General features: G+C 43.0%; 1 protein-coding gene across 1 annotated transcript; it reads right to left on the bottom strand.

Annotated features, from left to right (window-relative positions):
• LOC133213274 (5-hydroxytryptamine receptor 2B-like) lies at window positions 1–10,381 on the bottom strand (the record flags this gene model as incomplete). Its single annotated transcript, XM_061355423.1, is given in 2 exon segments — window positions 1–931; window positions 10,306–10,381. Coding segments are annotated over 2 exon segments (921 nt in total), but the record flags the coding sequence as incomplete, so codon positions are not given.
• Window positions 10,382–21,465: the final 11,084 nt, after the last annotated feature.

The raw sequence follows: 21,465 nt of genomic DNA, 5'->3' as shown, positions 1-21,465 counted from the left end.
TAGAACAATACATACAGTGACACTATGATATAGGCATAGCTGCCATTCCACTATACATATCTGACTTGTTCTTCTGTTTTATCAACTTAATTCTCTGTGAGCAGCAATGTATCCAGCAGAATGGCTGATGATGCTTGGATGGGTGAGCTCCTCAGCCTCATTGGGCTCTGATATCTAATGGGGTTAATCCCATTTCTCATCCCATGCATGACAAAGAACTTGGAATTTTCTATCGCAGAGCTTCTCAAAGAGATCCTGCTGGAGCGTTTTTTAAGGGCCTTGACAGGCCTTGTGGTCCGATAGTTGCAAGTGGTATACTTGCTGAAAGCGTCCCTAAATGTTTTGTTGTTTACTGTATAGACGAGAGGGTTCACTCCTGAGGATACATATCCTATCCAGACAAATATCTCTGTAAGCTTTTGAGAAATCTCTTGGTTGCAGGAGTTGCACAGAACTGAACTTATGTTTGTTATGGAGAATGGGCAGCACATCAACAAGAAAAGAAAAAGTACTATCCCCAGAACTTTTGATGCCCTTTGCTCACTGGTTATTGTTTGCATGGACTTTGTCCCTGTTGTGTATGCTCTGCAGACTGGCATGTCATTGGACAAAATCTTGTCTTTTCTGGAGCCGTTTAGCATGGCCACCTTTTCTGGCGAGGACGCAGATGTTGTGTCACACTGAAATACTGTGGACACTGTTGAGCAAGTGAAATGGTGAGGTGGTTTGTTTATCAAGTAGACCTTCTTGTGTAGCACTTGGATTGTAAGAAAATAAGTGACTATCATGATAACGAGGGGAATGAAGAATGAAGCCACTGATCTGTACAGAATGTAGTCATGAAAACGATGGGGCATCGGGGCTCATGTGATGTTTGTAGAGTTGCCATTTCCATCTTCAGTGCCTCTGACAGGGACTGGAATAGCAATTCCTGCAGGAGAAGAACAAAGTACTTCAGCATATGGTAATCGCTTGCAATCTTTTTTGGGCTTGAAGCCTTGGGGTCTCTAAAGAAAGGTAGTTCCTGAGCTCTGGAGCTGACTCAGGGTGACGGAGAACTGAGAGCATTATGTGTGTAGTTGGGCAAACAGTAAAGACTTGGCAACCTCAGCTATAAAAGAGTGCCTTTTCGAAGGAGATTGGGCCTAGCCTTTACTGATCGAGGAAGCAGTATAAAGTTGCCAACTTCTCAAGTGTAAAAAACGTGAATAGTTTTGACTGTAGGTGTTAGTATGGCTTTTCCTCTAGTGAAATGTGTTTCCCTAATGCCAGCTGCTTCCACCCCCCTTCCCCTGGGGTAACCTTTGCACTTTTTGAATGGCAGTTTGGTAAATACATGTATCTAGTCTTTGCTTCTTATCTTAACCCCATCAAGTTACTGGACACAGCTGATTTTTTTTTTTCACCCTGCCTTGACTCTTTCATATATACAAGTAGTTGAATAGTTGCCAGAATTATGCAGGTCGTGTTTAAGATGAATTTGTTGTTTAAAGTCTCTTGCATATTTAAAAGTTTTTAGATGAGACCAGCTAGTATTGTGATTCACCGCTCTATAAGAAAATATAAAGAAATTTATCAGTCCTGTCTTTTAAATGAATTTTTTATTATCACTAAATTGCAGTCAGCACTTCGTTTGCCAGCAGTCTGACATTGCAACAAAACCAGCAGTTTCCTTACTGCCCGGTGAAAGTTGTTGTGTGATATTTCCTGATACCGCTTAATGAGATGTTGTAGGCATTTACTGTATTCCTCTGGTACTCTGCTTACTCAAGTTGGTTGAAGGCAGCAAGAGCAAAACCAACTCTTCAGCCATTTGATACCTTTCTTAATAAGAGGCACACTTTCAGATACAGCAAAGAATTAAAGTGAGGATTGAGCCAAGTTAACCTCAGATTTGGAGAACCCTGGCTCAGCTGCAGGATGCTCCTCTGTCAGATACAAAGGAAATGACAAAAGTACAGCACGGACAACTAACAACAAACCAGGCATTAAAAGGTCAATTTGTAGGTGTCTTGTCATGGTAACAGGGTTTTGTTTGCTTGTTAGGTTGGTTGGGTTTTTTTTTTATGGTAAAGATAGCATCTTTTCTCCTATCATCCCTGTTCTTCCTGAATTTTTTTTGCAGTTAGGCTTTTTGGGTTTAGGCATGTATACCTTGGCCAAAATGGTGGATGTAGCCATTCTACCATGAATCATTTGCCTTAGTAGCACACAATAATTTTTTAATTTTAAATTTTAATTAATAATTTTAATTTTAAATTTTTAATTAAGAATTTAATTTTAATAATTTGGTGGTTAATAAAGCCAGGTTATTCTGGCAGGTGGAGAGATGGTTAGCGCCATGTGAGAGGCTGGTGTAGGAGGGTTGAGCTGAGTTAGGGTACCAGGTGGGTAAATTTGTGGTGTTCAGAAGGAAGTTTCAGTTTATTGTGCTGGTGGGCTTATGACTTTGTGTGTGTTTTGAATTTGGAGGTGCGCAGGGAGGAGCAAAGCGAGCTCGTTTGCCCGGAGCTGTCTTGAACTAGGTGAGCTGTGCTTAGCAGACTGAAGCAGCAACTGATGGAGTGTCTTACAGTTTTTGTGAGATGAAAACCAGGTCTTAACGTTGTGTTTTGCAGGCGGTGCACGTGCTCAAAGAAGAGAAAAGAAGATGTGCAAAGGCTGCGGAAGAATAGCAGAGTGATGGGTGAGGGAGTTGGGATTTGCTGAGGGAAGGGTGTTCCTTCGAACCGTCTCTCAGCCTTTGTCTGTTTCCCTTTGTGTTTCAGGTGCCGCAGGTACCTCGTGAGTGTTGAAGGTACCAGCGGAGGAGGGCTTAGAGGAGGTAAGAAGTTTGTGCATGCATGTGGCAGGTTAGAGTTGAGAAGAAGGTGTTGAATGCGTTTAGTATTGGGTGTTTGGTGTTGCAGGTCTTGCCCTCGACCTTTGGAGGCGGAGGAGTGCTTGAGGTGAGTCAGGCAGGTAAGGAGAAGGTTTGCGGGGTGGGTCAGTTTCGCAGGAGCGATGGTCCTTGGCTTTTGTTGCACTCCTAGAGCACGGAGGGGAGGAGGAGCCCCAGGTGAGACTGCGGAAGGGCTTTGGTGGCAGGCGAGCCCAGTATTGAGGAGCTTTGGAGGAGCCTGAGAGTTGGTAAGGACCAGGCCGGGCTGGGGATGGCTGGGGTGGTGGAGATGACGGCCAACACAGCCTGTTCCCCCTTTTTGTTTGTTTCTGGCAGATGATGAAGGGAACTTGTCAACGGCTGCACCATCCCTGGCATCTGCCGTGGAGATTCTGAGCAGTGAGGTTGCCTGGAGCCGCATGGCACTATGCCCGCTAAGTAGAGGGGGTCCTTTAGGAGGCGAGGGGGTGGGGGACGATGACAGAATGGCAAGAAGGGGTTTGAGCTGTAGCATTCCAATGTAGTATTTGAGCCAGAATGTCTGAGAACACGCTTGGCGGTGCCTGGGAGGGGAATGGTCAGTTTTAGTGTAGGTAGTGCCTCAGAGTTAAATGCCAGGATGAAAAGGTGCCCTTCGTGGGGCTTAAGTCTGGGGTGCTGTGTCAGGGAGAATAGGTAATGATCTGTGGTGAAACACACAAGGGTGGGAAAGGTGCTGTTTGTTGTCATGGGCCTCTCGCAGAGGGTTTTGCTTTGGCTGCTTCATGCGGTGTCCAGCTTTGGTTCCTAGCCAGAAAGTTCTGCTTTCGAAGTGCCTGGGAAAGTCCTGAGCCTTGGAGACCTTCTTAGATTTGGTTGGGCGCTTCTTGCAACGTGGGCTGGCCCCCTGTGTTGCAATGAGTGTTCAGTTTTTGTGAGTGTGAAAGCCTGAGCCTCGTGCTGTGTGAGGGAGGCAGAAGCTCATGCCAGGCAGGTGAAGGTTGCCTGCACGGGGACGCCCGCTAAGGCTGAGCCTGCCACCTCGCACTGCCATGATGATTCTCGGAGCTGGTTTGCTGATGGTCTTCCCAGGGTCCTTGGGCTTGGTAAGATAAGGAAGCATGAGAAGTATCCTTTCCTATCTCTATAGTTTGCCATGTTAAGAAATTAATAGTGACTTGTTTGTGTGTCTCTGGTTTTGTCTCGCCTGGAATTGTTGAACTGTGCAAGGTATGTGGTGCAGTTTTATAATGCCAGTGTAGCTGTGTACTCTTGATGAGCTGTGTGAATGGACAGAAGAGCTCTTAGAATAAGCTTGTAATGAATGAGTCAGGGCCAGAGAGTCTTCTTGGGAGTGGGTGTGATAGTATATCTAGAGTTAGTGTCTGAGGCAGAGGGAGTAGGGGCTGTGTTGCGACTGTCTGAACGTCAGTCTGTGTGTATGCATGTCAACCTGAGTGTCGGTGTGAGCTTGGGCTGTGACTTAGAGGCAGAATAAGCTTTTGGTTGGCTTTGCGGTTAATAAAGCCAGGTTATTCTTGCAGGTGGCGAGATGGTTAGCCCCATGTGAGAGGCTGGTGTAGGAGGGTTGAGCTGAGTTAGGGTACCAGGTGGGTAAATTTGTGGTGTCAGAAGGAAGTTTCAGTTTATTCTGCTGGTGGGCTTATGACTTTGTGTGTGTTTTGAATTTGGAGGTGAGCAACGAGGAGCAAAGCGAGCTCGTTTGCCCGGAGCTGTCTTGGACTAGGTGAGCTGTGCTTAGCAGACTGAAGCAGCAACTGATGGAGTGTCTTACAGTTTTTGTGAGATGAAAACCAGGTCTTAACGTTGTGTTTTGCAGGCGGTGCACGTGCTGAAAGAAGAGAAAAGAAGCCATGCAAAGGCTGCGGAAGAATAGCAGAGTGATAGGTGAGGGAGTTGGGCTTTGCTGAGGTAAGAGTGTTCCTTCGAACCACTTCTCAGCCTTTGTCTATTTCCCTTTGTGTTTCAGGTTTCGTAGGTATTTCGGGAGATTTGAAGGTACCAACGGAGGAGGGCTTGAAGAGGTAAGAAGTTTGTGCATGCGTGTGGTAGCTTAGAGTTTAGAAGAAGGTGTTGAATGCGTTTACTATTTGTGTTTGGTGTTGCAGGTCTTGCCCTCGACCTTTGGAGGCGGAGGAGTGCTTGAGGTGAGTCAGGCAGGTAAGGAGAAGGTTTGCGGGGTGGGTCAGTTTCGCAGGAGGTTAGGTTAGGTTAAAACAGGCTAGGCTAGGCTAATCTAATGTAAGCCTGGCAGAGCTAGGCTAGGCTAATTTAACCCAGGTTATGCTAACACAGGCTAGGATAGGCTAATCTAACCTAACGCTGGCAGAGCTAGTCAAATCTAATCTGAGTTAGAGTTAAACTACACTAATCGAAACAAGGCTAGGCTAACACAGGTTAGGCTAGGCTAATCTGACCGAGTCAGACTGAGGCGAATCTAACCCAGGGTAGTCTAAGAGAGGCTAGGCTAGGTTTATGTAATCTAAGCTAGGCATAGCTAGGTTAATGTAACCCAGCTATGCTAGCCTAATCTAAACCTGGCTCGGCTAGGCTAATCTAATCTAACGCAAGCAAAACTAGGACATTCTAACCCAGGCATTGCTGAGCTAATCTAACGCAGGCTAGGCTAGGCTAGGCTAATCTAATCTAACCCAGGCTAAACTAGGCTAGGCTTATCTGACCCAGGTTAGCCTAATCTAATGTAACCAAGGCAGAGCTAGGCTTATCTAATATAATCCAGTTAGAGCTAGGCTAAACTAGGCTAATCTATCTCAGGCTAGGTTAATATATTCTAACCCAAGCAGAGCTAGGCTAGGCTAGTCTTATCTAACACAGGCTAGGCTAATCTAATCTAACCCAAGCTAGGCTAGGCTAATTTAATCCAACCCAGGCAGAGCTAGGCTAATCCAGCCCAGCCTAGGCTATACTAACCCAAGTTAGTATCGTGTAATCAAGGTTCTGCTAGGCTAATCTAAACCAGGTTCATTTAGGCTAATTTCATCTAAGCCAGGCAGAGCTAGGGTAGAATAATCTAACCCAGACTTGGCTGTGCTAGGCAAATCCAATGTAACCCAGGCAGAACTAGGCTATGCTAATCTAATCTAACCCATGCATAGCCAGCCTAGGCTACGCTAATCTCATCTAATCCAGGCAGAGCTAAGGTATCTTAGGCTAATCCAACTCAGGCTAGGCTAATTTAACCAAGGCTAGGCTCAACCAGGCCTAACCTTAACTGTGATCCTAATCCTGACCCCTAATGTGTGCCACCCTAACAGTAACCCCTAAGCCTAAAACTAACCCTAAACCTAAACTCAAATCCTAACCATAATTCTAATCCTAAAGGCAACCCATTTTAACCCTAACCCCAAACCATCCTAACCCTAAGCATTATAACAAATCTAACCCTTACCCTAACTCTTAACCCTAGCCATTAACTCTACTGGCTGCCACACTAACCCTAATGGCTGACCCTAACTGTAATCCATCCTAACCATACCCATAACCCTTACCCTAATACCTAAACCTAAACTTAACAGGTCTGAACCCTTTCCTTGACAATAACGATTACCCTAACACTTACCCTAACCCTAACTCGTAAACCTAAACCATAACCCTGTCCCCTAACCCTAAACCTTACCCTAACCCTAACCCTGTACTCCCACAGCCGAAGAACCAGGCCAGAAAGCTGGTGCTTGGCATCTTTAGCACACAGCGAGCTTTGCTACGGTGCCACCCCCAGTGCTGTTGTTCCTCGCTTTCCCACCTAAATGTCTGTTTGCATCCAAACTCTTTGGTGGTTGCTCCCGGCTGCCCTGCAGCAGGGTGAGGAGAGCACAAACATTTTGTGTCTCACAGACTAAGAAAAGCTAATCTAATCTAACCCAGACAGAGCTAGGCTAGACTAATCTAACCCAGATTAGGCTAACAGAGGGTGGGCTAGGCTAATCTAACCCAGGCAGAGATAGGCTAGACTAATCTAACCCAGATTAGGCTAACAGAGGATGGGCTAGACTAATCTAACCCAGGCAGAGATAGGCTAGGCTAAAGCAGTCTAGGCTGGACTAATCTAACCCAGGTTAGGCTAAAACAGATAAGGCTAGCCTAAACCAATCTTAGCCAGGCAGATCTAGGCTAGGCTAATCTAACCGTGGGTAGGCTAACACAGTCTAGGATAGGCTAATGTAATCTAACCCAGGCAGAGCTAGGCTAATCTCATTTAAGCCAGGCAGAGCTATACTAGGCAAATATAACCCAGGCTAGGCTAAAACAGGGTCGGGCAAGGCTAATCTAATCTAACCCAGGCAGACCTACCCTAAGCTAACCCAGGGTAGGCTAACACAGGTTAGGCTAGGCTAAGCCAAGCCACGCTAGTTTAGGTTCATCTAATCTAACCCAGACAGAGCTCAGCTAGGCTAATCTAAGTCCGGTTAGGCTAATCTAATCTAAGTGAGGCAGAGCTAGGCTTATCTAATATAATCCAGTCAGAGCAAGGCTAAACTAGGCTAATCTATCCCAGGCTAGGCTAATCTATTCTAATCCAGGCAGAGCTAGGATAGACTAATCTAACCCAGGTTAGAGTATCAGAGGCTCGGGTAGGCTAATCTAATCTAACCTAGGCAGACCTAGGCTAACGTAATCTATGCTCGGCTAAAGCAGACCATGCTAGGCTAATCTAACCCAGGTTAGGCTATCCCTAACCCAGGCAGATCTCGGCTAGGCTAATCCAAACCAGGCTAGGTTAGGTTAATCTTGTCTAACTCAGGCAGAGCTAGGCTCGGCATAATCTAACCCAGGTTAGGCTAATACAGACTCGGCTAGTCTTATCTAATCTAAGCTAGGCAGAGCTGGCTTAATCTAACCCGGCTAGGCTCCGTTAATGTGACTCAGTCTAGGCTAATACCGGCTAGCCTAGGCTAATCTAACCAGGCTTGGCTAGGCTAATGTCATCTATGGTAGGGGTTAGATTTAACCCCTAATCTAATTTAACCCATTTTATGCTGCACTAATCTAATTTAACCCAGGCAGAGCTAGGCTAGCCTAGGCTAATCTAACCCGGGCTAGGCTAGGCTAGTCTAGTCTAATCTAATCTAATCTAACCCAGAGCTAGGCTAAACTAATATAACCCAGGTTAGACTATCAGAGGCTGGGGTAGGCTAATCTAATCTAACCTAGGCAGACCTAAAATAATGTAATCTATTCTAGGCTAAAGCAGGCCATGCTAGGCTAATCTAATCTAAGCCTGGCAGAGCTAGGCTAGGCTAATTTAACCCAGGGTATGCTAACACAGGCTAGGATAGGCTAATCTAATCTAAGGCTGGCAGAGCTAGTCAAATCTAATCTAAATTAGAGCTAAGCTACACTAATCGAAACAAGGCTAGGCTAACACAGGTTAGGCTTGGGTAATCTTAACTGATTCAGACTAAGGCGAATCTAACCCAGGGTAGTCTAACAGAGGCTAGGCTAGGTTTATGTAATGTAACCTAGGCATAGCTAGGTTAATATAACCCAGCTATGCTAGCCTAATCTAAACCTGGCTCGGCTAGGCTAATCTAATCTAACCCAAGCAAAACTAGGACATTCTAACCCAGGCATTGCTGGGCTAATCTAACGTAGGCTAGGCTAGGCTAATCTAATCTAACCCAGGCTAAACTAGGCTACGCTTATCTAACCCAGGTTAGGCTAATCTAATGTAACCAAGGCAGAGCTAGGCTTATCTAATATAATCCAGTTAGAGCTAGGCTAAACTAGGCTAATCTATACCAGGCTAGGCTAATATATTCTAAAACAAGAAGAGCTAGGCTAGGCTAGTCTTATCTAACACAGGCTAGGCTAGGCTAATCTAATCCAACCCAGGCAGAGCTAGGCTAATCCAGCCCAGCCTAGGCTATACTAAGCCAAGTTAGTATCGTGTAATCAAGGTTCTGCTAGGCTAATCTAAACCAGGTTCAGTTAGGGGAATTTAATCTAACGCAGGCAGAGCTAGTGTAGGGTAATCTAACCAAGGCTGAGCTAATCTAATCTAAGGTAGGCAGAGCTAGGCTAATCTAAGCCAGAATTGGCTGTGCTAGGCAAATCCAATGTAACCCAGGCAGAGCTAGGCTAGGCTAATCTAATCTAACCCATGCATAGGCAGCCTAGGCTACACTAATCTAATCCAGGCAGAGCTAGGGTATTTTAGGCTAATCTAACTCAGGTCAGGCTAATTTAACCCAGGCTAGGCTAAACCAGGCCTAACCTTAACTGTGACCCTAATCCTTACCCCTAATGTGTGCCACCCTAAAAATAACCCCTAAGCCTAAAACTAACCCTAAAACTAAACTCAAATCCTAACCATAATTCTAATCCTAAGGGCAACCCACCTTAACCTTAACCCCAAACCATCCTAACCCTAAGCATTATAATAAATCTAACCCTTACCCTAACTATAATCCATCCTAACCATACCCATAACCCTTACCCTAATACTTAACCCTAAACCTAATCTTAACACATCTGAACCCTTTCCTTGACAATAACCATTACCCTAACTCGTAAACCTAAACCATAACCCTGTCCCCTAACCCTAAACCTTACCCTAACCCTAACCCTCTACTCCCACAGCTGAAGAACCAGGCCAGAAAGAACCAGCCATTCTACCATGAATCATTTGCCTTAGTAGCACACAATAATTTTTTTCTTATTCTTGCACACAGAGCATACGACACTCTGCCTATGGCTGCTTGCAGTGTACCTTAGTTTATCTGAATTATATGTTTCACCTCCTTAGCTCATTTAACAGATTTTTTTTTTCTTTATTTTCAATCCTTAAAGGCAGGTGCACATCACAGAGGTGCTAATTTAAAGGTTTATTCATTGGCTTCCTTTACACTCTTCAGGGTGTTTGGTTTTGGTTGAGTGTTTTTTTTTTTTTTTTGCTTAGAAGTTAGCCTTTCTATATGCTGTATTGCCAGTGCATCTCAGTTTTCAATGTGAGTTTTCCCAGCCATTCATTGATCTTTCAGTCTTTGATATAAGTAATAAACCTTTTTTTACTTGCTTCATGGGGAAATTGTGAAGTACAGATTTTAGCAGCATCTATTCAAGTCTTTAAACTGTGTGTGGAACAGAATATACTACCACAGGAGCATAAACTCATGCTTTCCTGGAAGGCATACTATGCATGCAGTTATTGTCTTCTGAGTTTTGGACTTGGAAGACCATTAAGAAAAAGTATGATCGAGTAGGTTAAGCCTGATCAGGAGCGGTGCTTGAGGCCAATTCTTGTGGTGTAGCTATGTATGAGCTAAGAGGTGGACTTAGGCCAGCCCAGATGTTAGGGTCTGCTAATCAGTAGTACTTGGCCAGAGTTTCCATTTTGACCAGCAGTCACCCATTGTTTTGGATGTGAAAAGTTTCTGCGTTCCTTTTCCAGTTCAGAGTCTCACCTATTGAAATGAGCCAAACCACGGTCATTTTGATGATTGTTGTAGCCCATGAATTGTACTGACTAGCCAGGACTGGCTTTTTAATTGCAATATAGTGGTCAAGTCAGATGGCACAGAGGTCCATGATGGAAGCTGTGGAAAAGAGGATGTCAAGACACAACCAGTTAGGACACAAGGCAGTTGGTAAAGGCCAGGCGTTGTCTGAAAGGAAGCAGAAAATTCATTAATATCTAAGCTTTTTGAGAGTTTTCTGTGTGTAACTCTCAACCTGACTTCATAAAATTGAAGCTATGTAGTCTGTGAGCTTTGAAAGTAAACCTAAAGCATAAAAAAAACCCCCAAAAACTTAAAAGCCAGAGACAAACCAACAAAGCAAACTCCAACCAAAACCAACCCAGCTGTCCCTTGTCAGGCTGCTTTTATCTCAGGTAGTGATTGGCCCCACCCCTGAGCCAGGGCATTGAGGGAGGGGCTGTGGGTAGGGCCTGGGATATATAAGGCACAGCTTCCAAACAGGGAGCTTCTCTTGGGTTTGGCTTTTATCAAGGTGAGGTGTTTGGGGTGTTTTGAGGTTTTTATGCTTTGTCTTTTATTTTTTGTTTTGTTTTTTGACTTCTTTGAAATGCTTTTTTCTGAACTAGAATTTTTAAGTTTTGCTAGTACTTACGTGGGCGTGTGCCAATTAACTTTTTTTGTGCTGTGGATTTATTTAGGGTGCTGTGGTTTTGAGTGCTTTTAAGCTTAGCAGACTTCTTTGGATGTTCTCAGGCATAGAAAATATGGCCAAAGTTGTTTTTGTTCTCCTTACTTTATTTACTTTTTTTTTTTTGCATATAATGATTATGATAGTGGCTACTAAACCAACATACCAGTTATATGAAGGTGCTTTTGGGTGTATGTACTTATAAAAAGTAAGTTGAATGCCTAGATTTAAAGAAAACCGAAACAGTATATTTATGTTGTTTAGGGACGTACAGGCTGTTAAAAAACTGGTGCTTTTTGGTGGAGAGTAGTAAAAAGAATTTTTTTAGTTTATAAGTTTCTCCTTTTATAAGTCTAAAGTATAGAAAGCACAGGTTCTTTACAGTCTGCATGGAATTAATATTTCAGAGTTCTTTGCTCTATTTATTTGTCTGTGAAGTACTATATGGCTGATTTTTATTAGTTTTTCTTACTGCAGATAATAAAAACTAAATGGCTGGATGCAGTAATTATTTTTGTGTCTAATAGTGGAGTTCTGAGCATTAAGTTTTGCTTTAGACTTATGGGACTATAAAAACTAAGAAAGAAGAATATTTTCTGACAGAAAAGGCCTGAGGAGAACCATCAGTACAGCAGGAAGAGCTTTGAAATGTACCATGGGGATGAGAACAATAAAATGGGATGTCTTATAGCACCATCTTCGAGTGTGTATGGTAGTGCAGCATGACTGTTTCAATGAGTATATTTGCTTGTGATTTGCATTGGCACTTCCACATCATTTAAATGAAGGGGTCAGAGAGATGTGGCTTGCGTGGTTTTTTTTCGTTCATATTAAATTAACTCATTCTAGAAGAAAGGTCTTGAAATTAGCTGTTGAGAACCTAAGCTGATGAATTAGCTTAACACAATTTTTAACTTCTTTAAATTGTTTCTTTTCTTTCTGAAATCCAAGTCTAGTTGTGGCTGTATAGAACTGATGTGGTTCCGCAGCAATGGCAGGAGGGAATGCTGAAGTAACATAGTTTGTTTTGAGCTAACATGGTGGCTGTATTGCTGCTCCAGCTAGTTAAGAAGCTTTTTATTTAGTTTCTTTCCCTGAGTAGTGGAGGAAGTGAGTTCATTTCTAACATGCATATTAATTTCTTGCCCCATTAAAGAACTTGTAAACAGTGGTTTTGTACAGGAAAGGTCTTAAATGAGTTTCTGCTTCACTGGCATTGGTAACTGTGCCAAGGGACCAGTACATAGAAACAACTCTGTGATCGAAAGTGTTCTTGAGCTTAATCTTCCACTATTCAGAATGCTGATTATAAAGAAATAATTGAGGGGATCAATTTGAGGGCTCAACTACTCATGCTTGGCTGATATCTAACCAGCTAACAGTGTCAGTACAAAATGCTACAGTGTACTTTTCACCCTGCCAGAAAATATGGCCAAAGTTGTTTTTGTTCTCCTTACTTTATTTATTTATTTTTTGTTTTGCATTTAATGGTTATGATTGTGGCTACTAAACCAACATACCAGTTAGATGGAGGAGGTAATGGGTCATAACCAACGTATTACTCAGTCTTTGGAGAAATTTGATTGAATCTTAATTAGTGATCTTGGAGAATTTAGTTCACATAGTTTTAAAATGATTTTGCTGTGTCCTTTGGCCAGCTGCAGTTGAGCACTTACATGGCAAAGCAGGGCTATTCTGTCCCAGTAATGATTTTGTTAAAACTGAAGGGCTTGCTTGTGCATCTTCCCTTCCCCCTTGCCAAAGTGATGGCTTGGATATTCCGTATGGCGTACTGCTTCTTATCGTAGTTGTCTGTCTTTAATGTTCATCTCCAGTGAACCTAGCATCTGTCAAATGCATTGTGGTTTTGTAGTGTTAAACTTCTCCAAAAGCTCATAGTTTTGGGAGCTGGGTCTCCCCTACCAAAGTTTACGATACCAAACCAAGTGAACTTTAATGAAACTCTGGTTGTTTTTTTTTTAGCTGCTTTATATTAATTCACGAATAGTTTTTATTGCAGTCCAGTGCTAGCAGTGTTCGGTTTGAGATGCGTATTAGTGTTTTGCGTCTGTAAGAATGTCTTGTAGTTCTAGGGGAAAAAAGTATTAACCTAGAAGTTTTTTGTGTTTCTAATGGTAGAGGTTGATGTACTATATACTCCTTCCTGTTAAAATTCAGCTGTACTCAATCAGTAGGCACTGTGATAATATTGCCAGAGAAATCAGTTCTTAGTTGAACGATGAATAAAGGACAAAAAAAAAAAACAAACAACCCCAAACCGAAAAAAACATGTTTCTAACCAATCTGATAATTTTTATTCTTGCTCTGAATAACCAGATCTGCATGCTGAGACTGTGAAACAAGCTGGACTGTTTAATGCCCAGTCTTATCAATGCGGTAATGTTGCAGTACTTTGAGATTAAAACATGGTGTAACTGATAGGTGAAAATTATAACGATGCTGCCTTGACTTGATTTAAAAACTTGAGAGAATGGAAAATTTTATGAAGTCAGACATAGCACGTGCTTGTCTGCATTCTTCCCTATGTTGGGAAACCTTGCCTGTAAAAACAAAGAAAATGGATGAATGGAGCCCTGAACCAAACCTCATCCACCCCTGAAGCAGGGGAGGATGGCATAAGCAGTGAGGCAGAAGGGAAAGAGGGGTTCTATATTCCAAGCATTAACCAGTAAATTTTAGATCTAGTTGCATATTTCCCAAAATAGCTATCATGGTTGAAATTCTCCTTCAAGAAATTGTTGTGTCAGACAGGTAGGAGGAAGTTGTAATTAGTATATTATGAACCCCCTACTCATATTTAATATGTCTGGATAACAGCTGGATTTCAAACAAGTAGCCAGTATTTCTGTTGGAGAGTACTTACATGCTGCTCCCAGGATTATAAATGCTTTGCTTCTTGGTGAATTGCAGTGATAAATTCTTCTTTCTTTTAATTTTTTTCCCAGTTAATTTACTTTTTTCAGAAGAAAAACCTCCAATATGTTTCAACTAAAAGCTCTTTTCCTTCTTTTAAATATAGATGCATGTGAACAGCAATCTGGTGCAAAGCAAACTTGAAGGTTTTTATGAGTTTTAAGACCTTTGATTAGTTACTAAGTGCAACTGAGGAGAGTTGCACTTACTGGAGAGTCTTTATTTTTGTGTTGTTTTGAACGGGGTGCAGAAGGTAGTAGATTACCGCATGATTGTAGCATTCTGTACTATTATACTTGTGTCTGCAGTGATTTTTTTTTTTTATCCAGACAAAATCAGAGTAGACTTAAATTGCAGTAGCTAAAAAAGAATTGAAGAATACAGTTATTATTTAAACTAAAAATTGTGAAACTGGTGCCTTAAAGTCCAGAAACCCACCTAGTTATTTAAGGTTGGTACTGTTGTGTATTGTGCTTTTACTTATTTTGATTTACACAGTTTGGTTAAACCTGTGTTAGCTCTGTGCCTAGTGTTGGGCTGAGATTTTTGTGCTTTCCTCGTGATAGTGGTATTTATCACAGTTGCCCTATTCTGTTACTTTGGTAGTTAGAATATTGATTTTTCCCTCTCGGAACTCAAAGCGTCTCTGACCCTTGAACATAATGACGTGTTTGTTTGTTGTCTTGGTTTATAATTCAGATTGAAGGTAAAATGAGTATGTCCTGCCAGGTGGCAATAGAAAGCCATTAGCAGGTCATGCTTAGTTAGAGTAGTTACAAATTCTGATTCTCCTAGTGTAGATCCACACTGTCGGAGCAGACCAGAGCATTTACTGGCCTGAGATTATCCACCTTTTTCCTTCAGAATTGAAATGCTGATTTAAGCAAGCTAGTGCATTGGTTTTTGGAGATATTAAGTAATTTTTTTTAAATGCCATGGTTACCCGACAAATGTGCCAGCCTGAAAGCTTGTCTGGTTTTTCCAACTGTCACGTAGTATAAGAAAGATATTTCTCCTTCCTACCAGCGTTGCCTCATACCCTCACAGGGCTATATGATCTTTAATGTCCCTTCCAACCCAACCATTCTATGAATTTTTTTATAGGCTGCTGAAGCATGTTCCCTCTATAGGATTTTGTTGCTGTTAGATAATGATGCTTTTACTGAAATAGGATATTTTTAATCACTGGCTGACTTAAGCCTAGGCCTCAGTTTTCAGATTGGGGGGTGCGGGTATGCATCATGCGTGTGTGGTGTTAATCCTCGGGTCGGTATTCTGCTTTGTGGACTGCGCAGGCCAGGTGTTTCCAGGCTATTGTCTTGCTTCACGACTGTGACAGCCTGCTTTTGCTTTTCTGTTGCCATTACATTTTCAACAGTAGTTCACTGTCATGTCGTTTTTGAAATGTAGCTGAAGGATTTATTTATTTATTTATTTATTTATTTATTTATTTATTTAGACTAAAATAGGTTAATCTATCCCAGGCTAAGCTAATCTATTCTAACCCAGGCAGAGCTAGGCTGGCTACTCTTATCTAACACAGGCTAGGCTAATCTAATCCAACCCAGGCAGAGCTAGGCTAGAGCTGAGCTGGTTTGCTGATGGTCTTCCCAGGGTCCTTGGGCTTGGTAAGATAAGGAAGCATGAGAAGTATCCTTTCCTATCTCTAGAGTTTGCCATGTTAAGAAATTAATAGTGAGTTGTTTGCTTGTCTCTGGTTTTGTCTCGCCTGGAACTGTTGAACTGTGCAAGGTATGTGGTGCAGTTTTATAATGCCAGTGTAGCTGTGTACTCTTGATGAGCTGTGTGAATGGACAGAAGAGCTCTTAGAATAAGCTTGTAATGAACGAGTCAGGGCCAGAGAGTCTTCTTGGGAGTGGGTGTGATAGTATATCTAGAGTTAGTGTCTGAGGCAGAGGGTGTAGGGGCTGTGCTGCGACTGTCTGAACGTCAGTCTGTGTATGCATGTCAACCTGAGTGTCGGTGTGAGCTTGGGCTGTGACTTAGAGGCAGAATAAGCTTTTGGTTGGCTTTGCGGTTAATAAAGCCAGGTTATTCTTGCAGGTGGCGAGATGGTTAGCCCCATGTGAGAGGCTGGTGTAGGAGGGTTGAGCTGAGTTAGGGTACTAGGTGGGTAAATTTGTGGTGTTCAGAAGGAAGTTTCAGTTTATTGTGCTGGTGGGCTTATGACTTTGTGTGTGTTTTGAATTTGGAGGTGCGCAGGGAGGAGCAAAGCGAGCTCGGTTGCCCGGAGCTGTCTTGAACTAGGTGAGCTGTGCTTAGCAGACTGAAGCAGCAACTGATGGAGTGTCTTACAGTTTTTGTGAGATGAAAACCAGGTCTTAACGTTGTGTTTTGCAGGCGGTGCACGTGCTCGAAGAAACGAAAGGAAGGTGTGGAAAACCAGCAGACTAGTAGATCTATATTTGTCTGTGTTTTTTTCTCAGCTGGAATTTTTCAACTTCGGAAATCGTGTGGGTTTTTTTCCTAGTCACAGGATAGTTTTCTAACCCTGATGATCTGTGTCACCGATCACATTGTCATCGCCTATGTTTGAGCAAATATCGGTGCAGGGATGTAGTGTCAGGCATGGTTTTTAGGATGTTCCAGGTATGGTTGTTCACATGATTGTGTTCCGCTGAGTCAGGTGTAGGTGTGGCAGGGATGAGAGGAGGCAGAGTTTGGGGCCATGTGAAAGGCGTAAGGTTGTTGCATTTGGCACGTGTGTGAGTATATATAGATGCGTATAAATGTGTATGAACGGTTTTAGGCATAGGACTTGTGTTTGTGCGTGTGACGTGGGTTGTAGATTTAAAATAGTTTTCCTTTTCAGGTCTTTAGACGTTTAGAAACAAAAATGGCAGTCAAGAGATTTTTATTTTTTCCTCCACCAGGTGGCTTTTTTTACTGTTTCCAGCCAGTCTGCGAGATGATGTTCCTCACCACCTGTGGTTGAGCGGCTGTCAGTGCAGGGTTTTCAGGCATGGTCACTTTGAGTCTTCAGGCAATTTAGTTGCTGAGAATTCCTGAAGCCAGGCCAGGTGGGTGTTGTTTTGTATTAGGAAAGAATATGTGAGAGTTGGTGTGCCAGCCCTTAAAATGCTGTCTCATATATGGGTGTAGGTGATGGTTAACTATGTTTCCGTGCAGTGAATGTTGTCTGTTGGGTGCAAATGGTTTGCTTTGCAGACATAGAGTAAATTCAAGCGAGGGGAGGATGTTTAGAGGTCATAGTGTAATGACATTGATCGAAATGTATTTTTGTTTGCAGGTTAGTATGTTGAGAACCTGTAGATTTGAGAGGAGCTCCGTGTTATTCTGGATGGTGATTTGCAGCACGTAGAAGATTTCAGTTAGAGGCCCGAAAGTTGTCCGTGTCGAATGGAAGGCTCCATTGCCGTGTGTAAAAGGAGGTCTGATGATCATTATGTGACAAAGCATGCTACCTGTCGAGCGCCTTGTGTAAGTAGTCAAGTGTTGGATTTGTAAGGATGAATTTTAAAATGTCATTTATGTACATAAATCCATTTAAATGAAAGGAATGATGATACTAATTTCCTAAGTTCATGTAAGGTAAATGTTACTGGCATTGGCCTTAGAATGCTGGTGTTAGGCTTAGAATGCCGCTGTTAGTCTTGGAGATCTGGTCTTCACCTTAAAATGCGTGTCAGTCTTAGAATGCTGGTGTTAGTCTTAAAATGAATGTCTTTGTCCTAGAATGCTGGTGTTCATCTTAAAATGAATATCTTAGTCTCAGAATGTCGGTGTTCGTCTTAGATTGCTGGTGTTAGTCTTAGAGTACACATCAGTCTTAGAATGCACGACTTAGTGTTACAATGGTGGTCTTAGTCTCAGAATGGTTGTGTTAGCTTTTACTTTTCTGATTTTGAGATGTTCAGAAACAAAAAATCGCAGATGGGGGATATTGTTTTTCTCCCTCTCCCGGGTGGGGATATTTTTCCCGGTCCCGGCTGGTCTGCGAGGTGAATTTGTCAACACCTATGTTTGAGCAATGCTTGGTGCAGGGACAGGTCTTAGGCAGGCAGGACATTTAGGATGTTCCCGGGAATGTGGTGACAGTGGATTGATTCTCAGCGAGGGAAGGGTAGGCGTCAGAAGGGACAAGCAGAGGCGGACTTTGGGCCCCTGAGGCAGGGGAATGTGTTTTGTATGTGTGTGAGCATATATAGACGTGTGCAAGAGTGTGTGGGCAATTCTAGGCTTAGGGTTTTTGTCTGTGCACCGAACGTGGCTTGTCGATTTAAAATGCTTTTAGAACTTGGTTGCTTTTAGAACTTAAATGTCTTAGAAATTAGTGTGTAACTGGAGAATATACTGTCTCAAAGGAGAAGTTAGTGTCAGCTTGGGGAAGTTAGTTAGTGTCAGCTTGGAGAAGTTAGTGTCGGCTTGGAGAATTTAGTTAAGTGTCGGCTTGGAGAAGTTAGTGTCGGCTTGGAGAAGTTAGCGTTTTAATGAATAACTTAATCTCTAAATGGAGAACTTAGTGTTCCAATGGAGAATGGAGCGTTTCAAAACAAGTGTAACAGTAACCCTAACCCCTAACACTCACCTTAACCCCTAACACTAACGCTAACTTCCTAATCCTAACCCTAAACCAAAACATCTCCCTGACCCTAAACCTAACACCTAACCCTAATGGTAAAGCTAACCCACCCTAAGACTACCACTAAACCTTAGCCTACCCCTAATAGTAACTCTAATCATTAACTCAAACACTAACAATAACCCTAACCCTAAACCCTTACACTAGCTCTAACCCCTAACCCCGATCCCTAATCCTAACACTAACACTTACACAAGCCCTAACCCCTAACCCTAATCCAAACCCTAACCTTTCACCCTAACCACCAAACTTTAACCTCAGCGTAACCCTCTACTCCCACAGCTGAATAACCAGGCCAGAAAGCTGCTGCTGGACGTGTTCAGCCCATAGCGAGCTTTGCAGTGGCACCCACTATGCTGTTGCTTCTCACTTTCTCACCTAATAGTCCATTTGAATGCAACGTCTTTGCTGGTAGCTCTTGGCTGCGCAGCAGCAGAGTGACCAGAGCACGAACATTTTGCATCTGCTCCCACAGCCGAAGAGGCAGGAGGGAAAGCAGAGGCTTGATATCTTGAAACACAGCGAGCTTAGCAACGGTGCAACCTGCATTGCTGACTCTAACCCTACCCTTAAACCCCAAGCTTAATCCTAATCTATCCTAACCCCTAAATTTAACTCCTAATGCTAACCCTAACTCCTAATCCTTATCATAAACTTTAACCCTAACCCTCAGGTCTGCCACCCAAACCCTCATGTCTGCCAACCTAAACCTAACCCTAATCCCTAACACTAAACCTAATCCCTAACTTTAACCATGACACTAACCCTAAAGATGACCCTAACTCTACGGGTAACTGATCCTTATCCTAACACCTGACGCTAACACTAACCTTAACAATGAAACTAACCCCTAAAACTAACACTATCCTTAACCCCTAGCACTAACCCTTAGCCATAACCCTTTCCCTAGAATTTAACCCTAACCCCAATCCCTAATTGCTGCCACTCTAACACTCTAACACTGTAACCCACCCTAACCGCTAACACCTAACCTTAATCCTAACACCTAAACCTAAATCTACACCATCCTAAACCTTATCCTAACACTAACCGTAACCCTAATTCTTACCTAACCCCTAACCCTAAACCCTTAACTCTAACCCCTAACTATAACCTCTAACAATAACCCTAATCCTAAACCTAACCCATCCTAACCCTAAACACTAAACCTAATCCCATAACTCTAACCCCAAACCCTAACTTGAAACCTTACCATAACCCATAACCCGAACCCCTTCTAACCCCAACCATCCACAGCCGAAGAAGCAGGCTAGAAAGCTGGTGCTAATCTAAGTCAGGTTAGGCTAACACAGGCTAGGCTAGGTTTATGTAATCTAACCCAGGCAGAGCTAGGTTAATCTAACCCGGCTAAGCTAGGCTAATCTAACACACGCTCAGCTAGGCTGATCTTATGTAACCTAGACAGAGGTAAGCTAGGCTAATGTAATCTATGCTCAGCTAGGCTGATCTTATGTAACCTAGACAGAGGTAAGCTAGGCTAATGTAATCTATGCTCAGCTAGGCTGATCTTATGTAACCTAGACAGAGGTAAGCTAGGCTAATGTAATCTATGCTAGGCTGCCATAGGCTAGGCTAATATAACCCAGGGTAGGCTAACAGGCTACTAACAGGCTAATCTAATCTAACCCAGGCAGAGCTAGGCTCATCTAACCCAGGCTAGGCTAAACTAATCTAATTTAATCTAATCTAACCTAGGGAGCTGTAGCCTAGGTTAGGGTTAGGGGTAATCTGATCTAACCCAGGCTAGGCTAAGATAACCGAGGAGAGGCTAAAGTAGGGTAAACTAATCTAACCCAGGCTCCACTAGTTTAGGTAAATCGAAACTAACATAATCTAACCCATAATCTAACTAGTCTATGCTAGTCTAACCATAGCTTGGAAGGTTAGTCTAACCCTGGCAGAGCTAGGCTCATCTAACCTAGGCTAGGGTAATCAAACCCCGTCTCAGAAAGGATAATCAAACCCCAGCTGACCCGGGGCTAAGCTGACCCGGGGCTAAGCTGACCCGGGGCTAAGCTGACCCGGGGCTAAGCTGACCCGGGATAATCTGACCCGGGATAATCTGACCCGGGATAATCTGACCCGGGATAATCTGACCCGGGATAATCTGACCCGGGATAATCTGACCCGGGATAATCTGACCCGGGATAATCTGACCCGGGATAATCTGACCCGGGATAATCTGACCCGGGATAATCTGACCCGGGATAATCCGACCCGGGGTTAATTTGACCCTGGGTTAATCTAACCCGACTTTAGCCTCAATTAAAACTATATTGTAACACTAACCTAAACCTAAATCTACCGTACCCTAAACCTTACCCAAACAGTAACCCTAACTTTACTCTATTCTGTAACTCTAAACCCTAACACTAATCCTAAACCCTTAACACTAATCCTAATCCTAAATCTAACCCATCCTGACCCTAAACACTAATCCTAACTCAAACTCTAAACCTTACCCTAACCCATAACCCCAAGCCATCCTAATCCTGACCAATGTAATCTAACCCACACAGACCTAGGTTAGGTTAGGCTAATCTAAACCAGGCAAAGCTAGGCACGGCTAGCTAATGAAATTTAACCCAGGCACAGCTAGGCTAGGCTAGACTTGGCTTATCTATGCCAGGCTAGGCTAATCCAACCCATGCTAGGTTAATCTAACTCAAGTTAGGGCTCTGCTAGGCTACTATAACCCAGGCTTGGTTATGCTAATTTAATCTAATCCACACAGAGCTAAACTAAAATAGGCTAATCTATCCCAGGGTAAACTAATCCCAGGGTAAGCTAACCTAATCTAACCTAACACAGGTGGCACTAGGCATATCTAACACAGGCTAGATATCTAATCTAACTAAGGCAGAGCTACGCTAGACGA

This window comes from Neopsephotus bourkii, unplaced genomic scaffold, assembly GCF_033783945.1.
Source record: "Neopsephotus bourkii isolate Nb327-2 ecotype Australia unplaced genomic scaffold, CSIRO-AGI_Nbou_v1 NB_89, whole genome shotgun sequence".
Classification (NCBI taxonomy): domain Eukaryota; kingdom Metazoa; phylum Chordata; class Aves; order Psittaciformes; family Psittacidae; genus Neopsephotus; species Neopsephotus bourkii.
The sequence above is the reverse complement of the archived record's forward strand: the minus strand, read 5'-3'. Positions and strand labels throughout refer to the sequence as shown.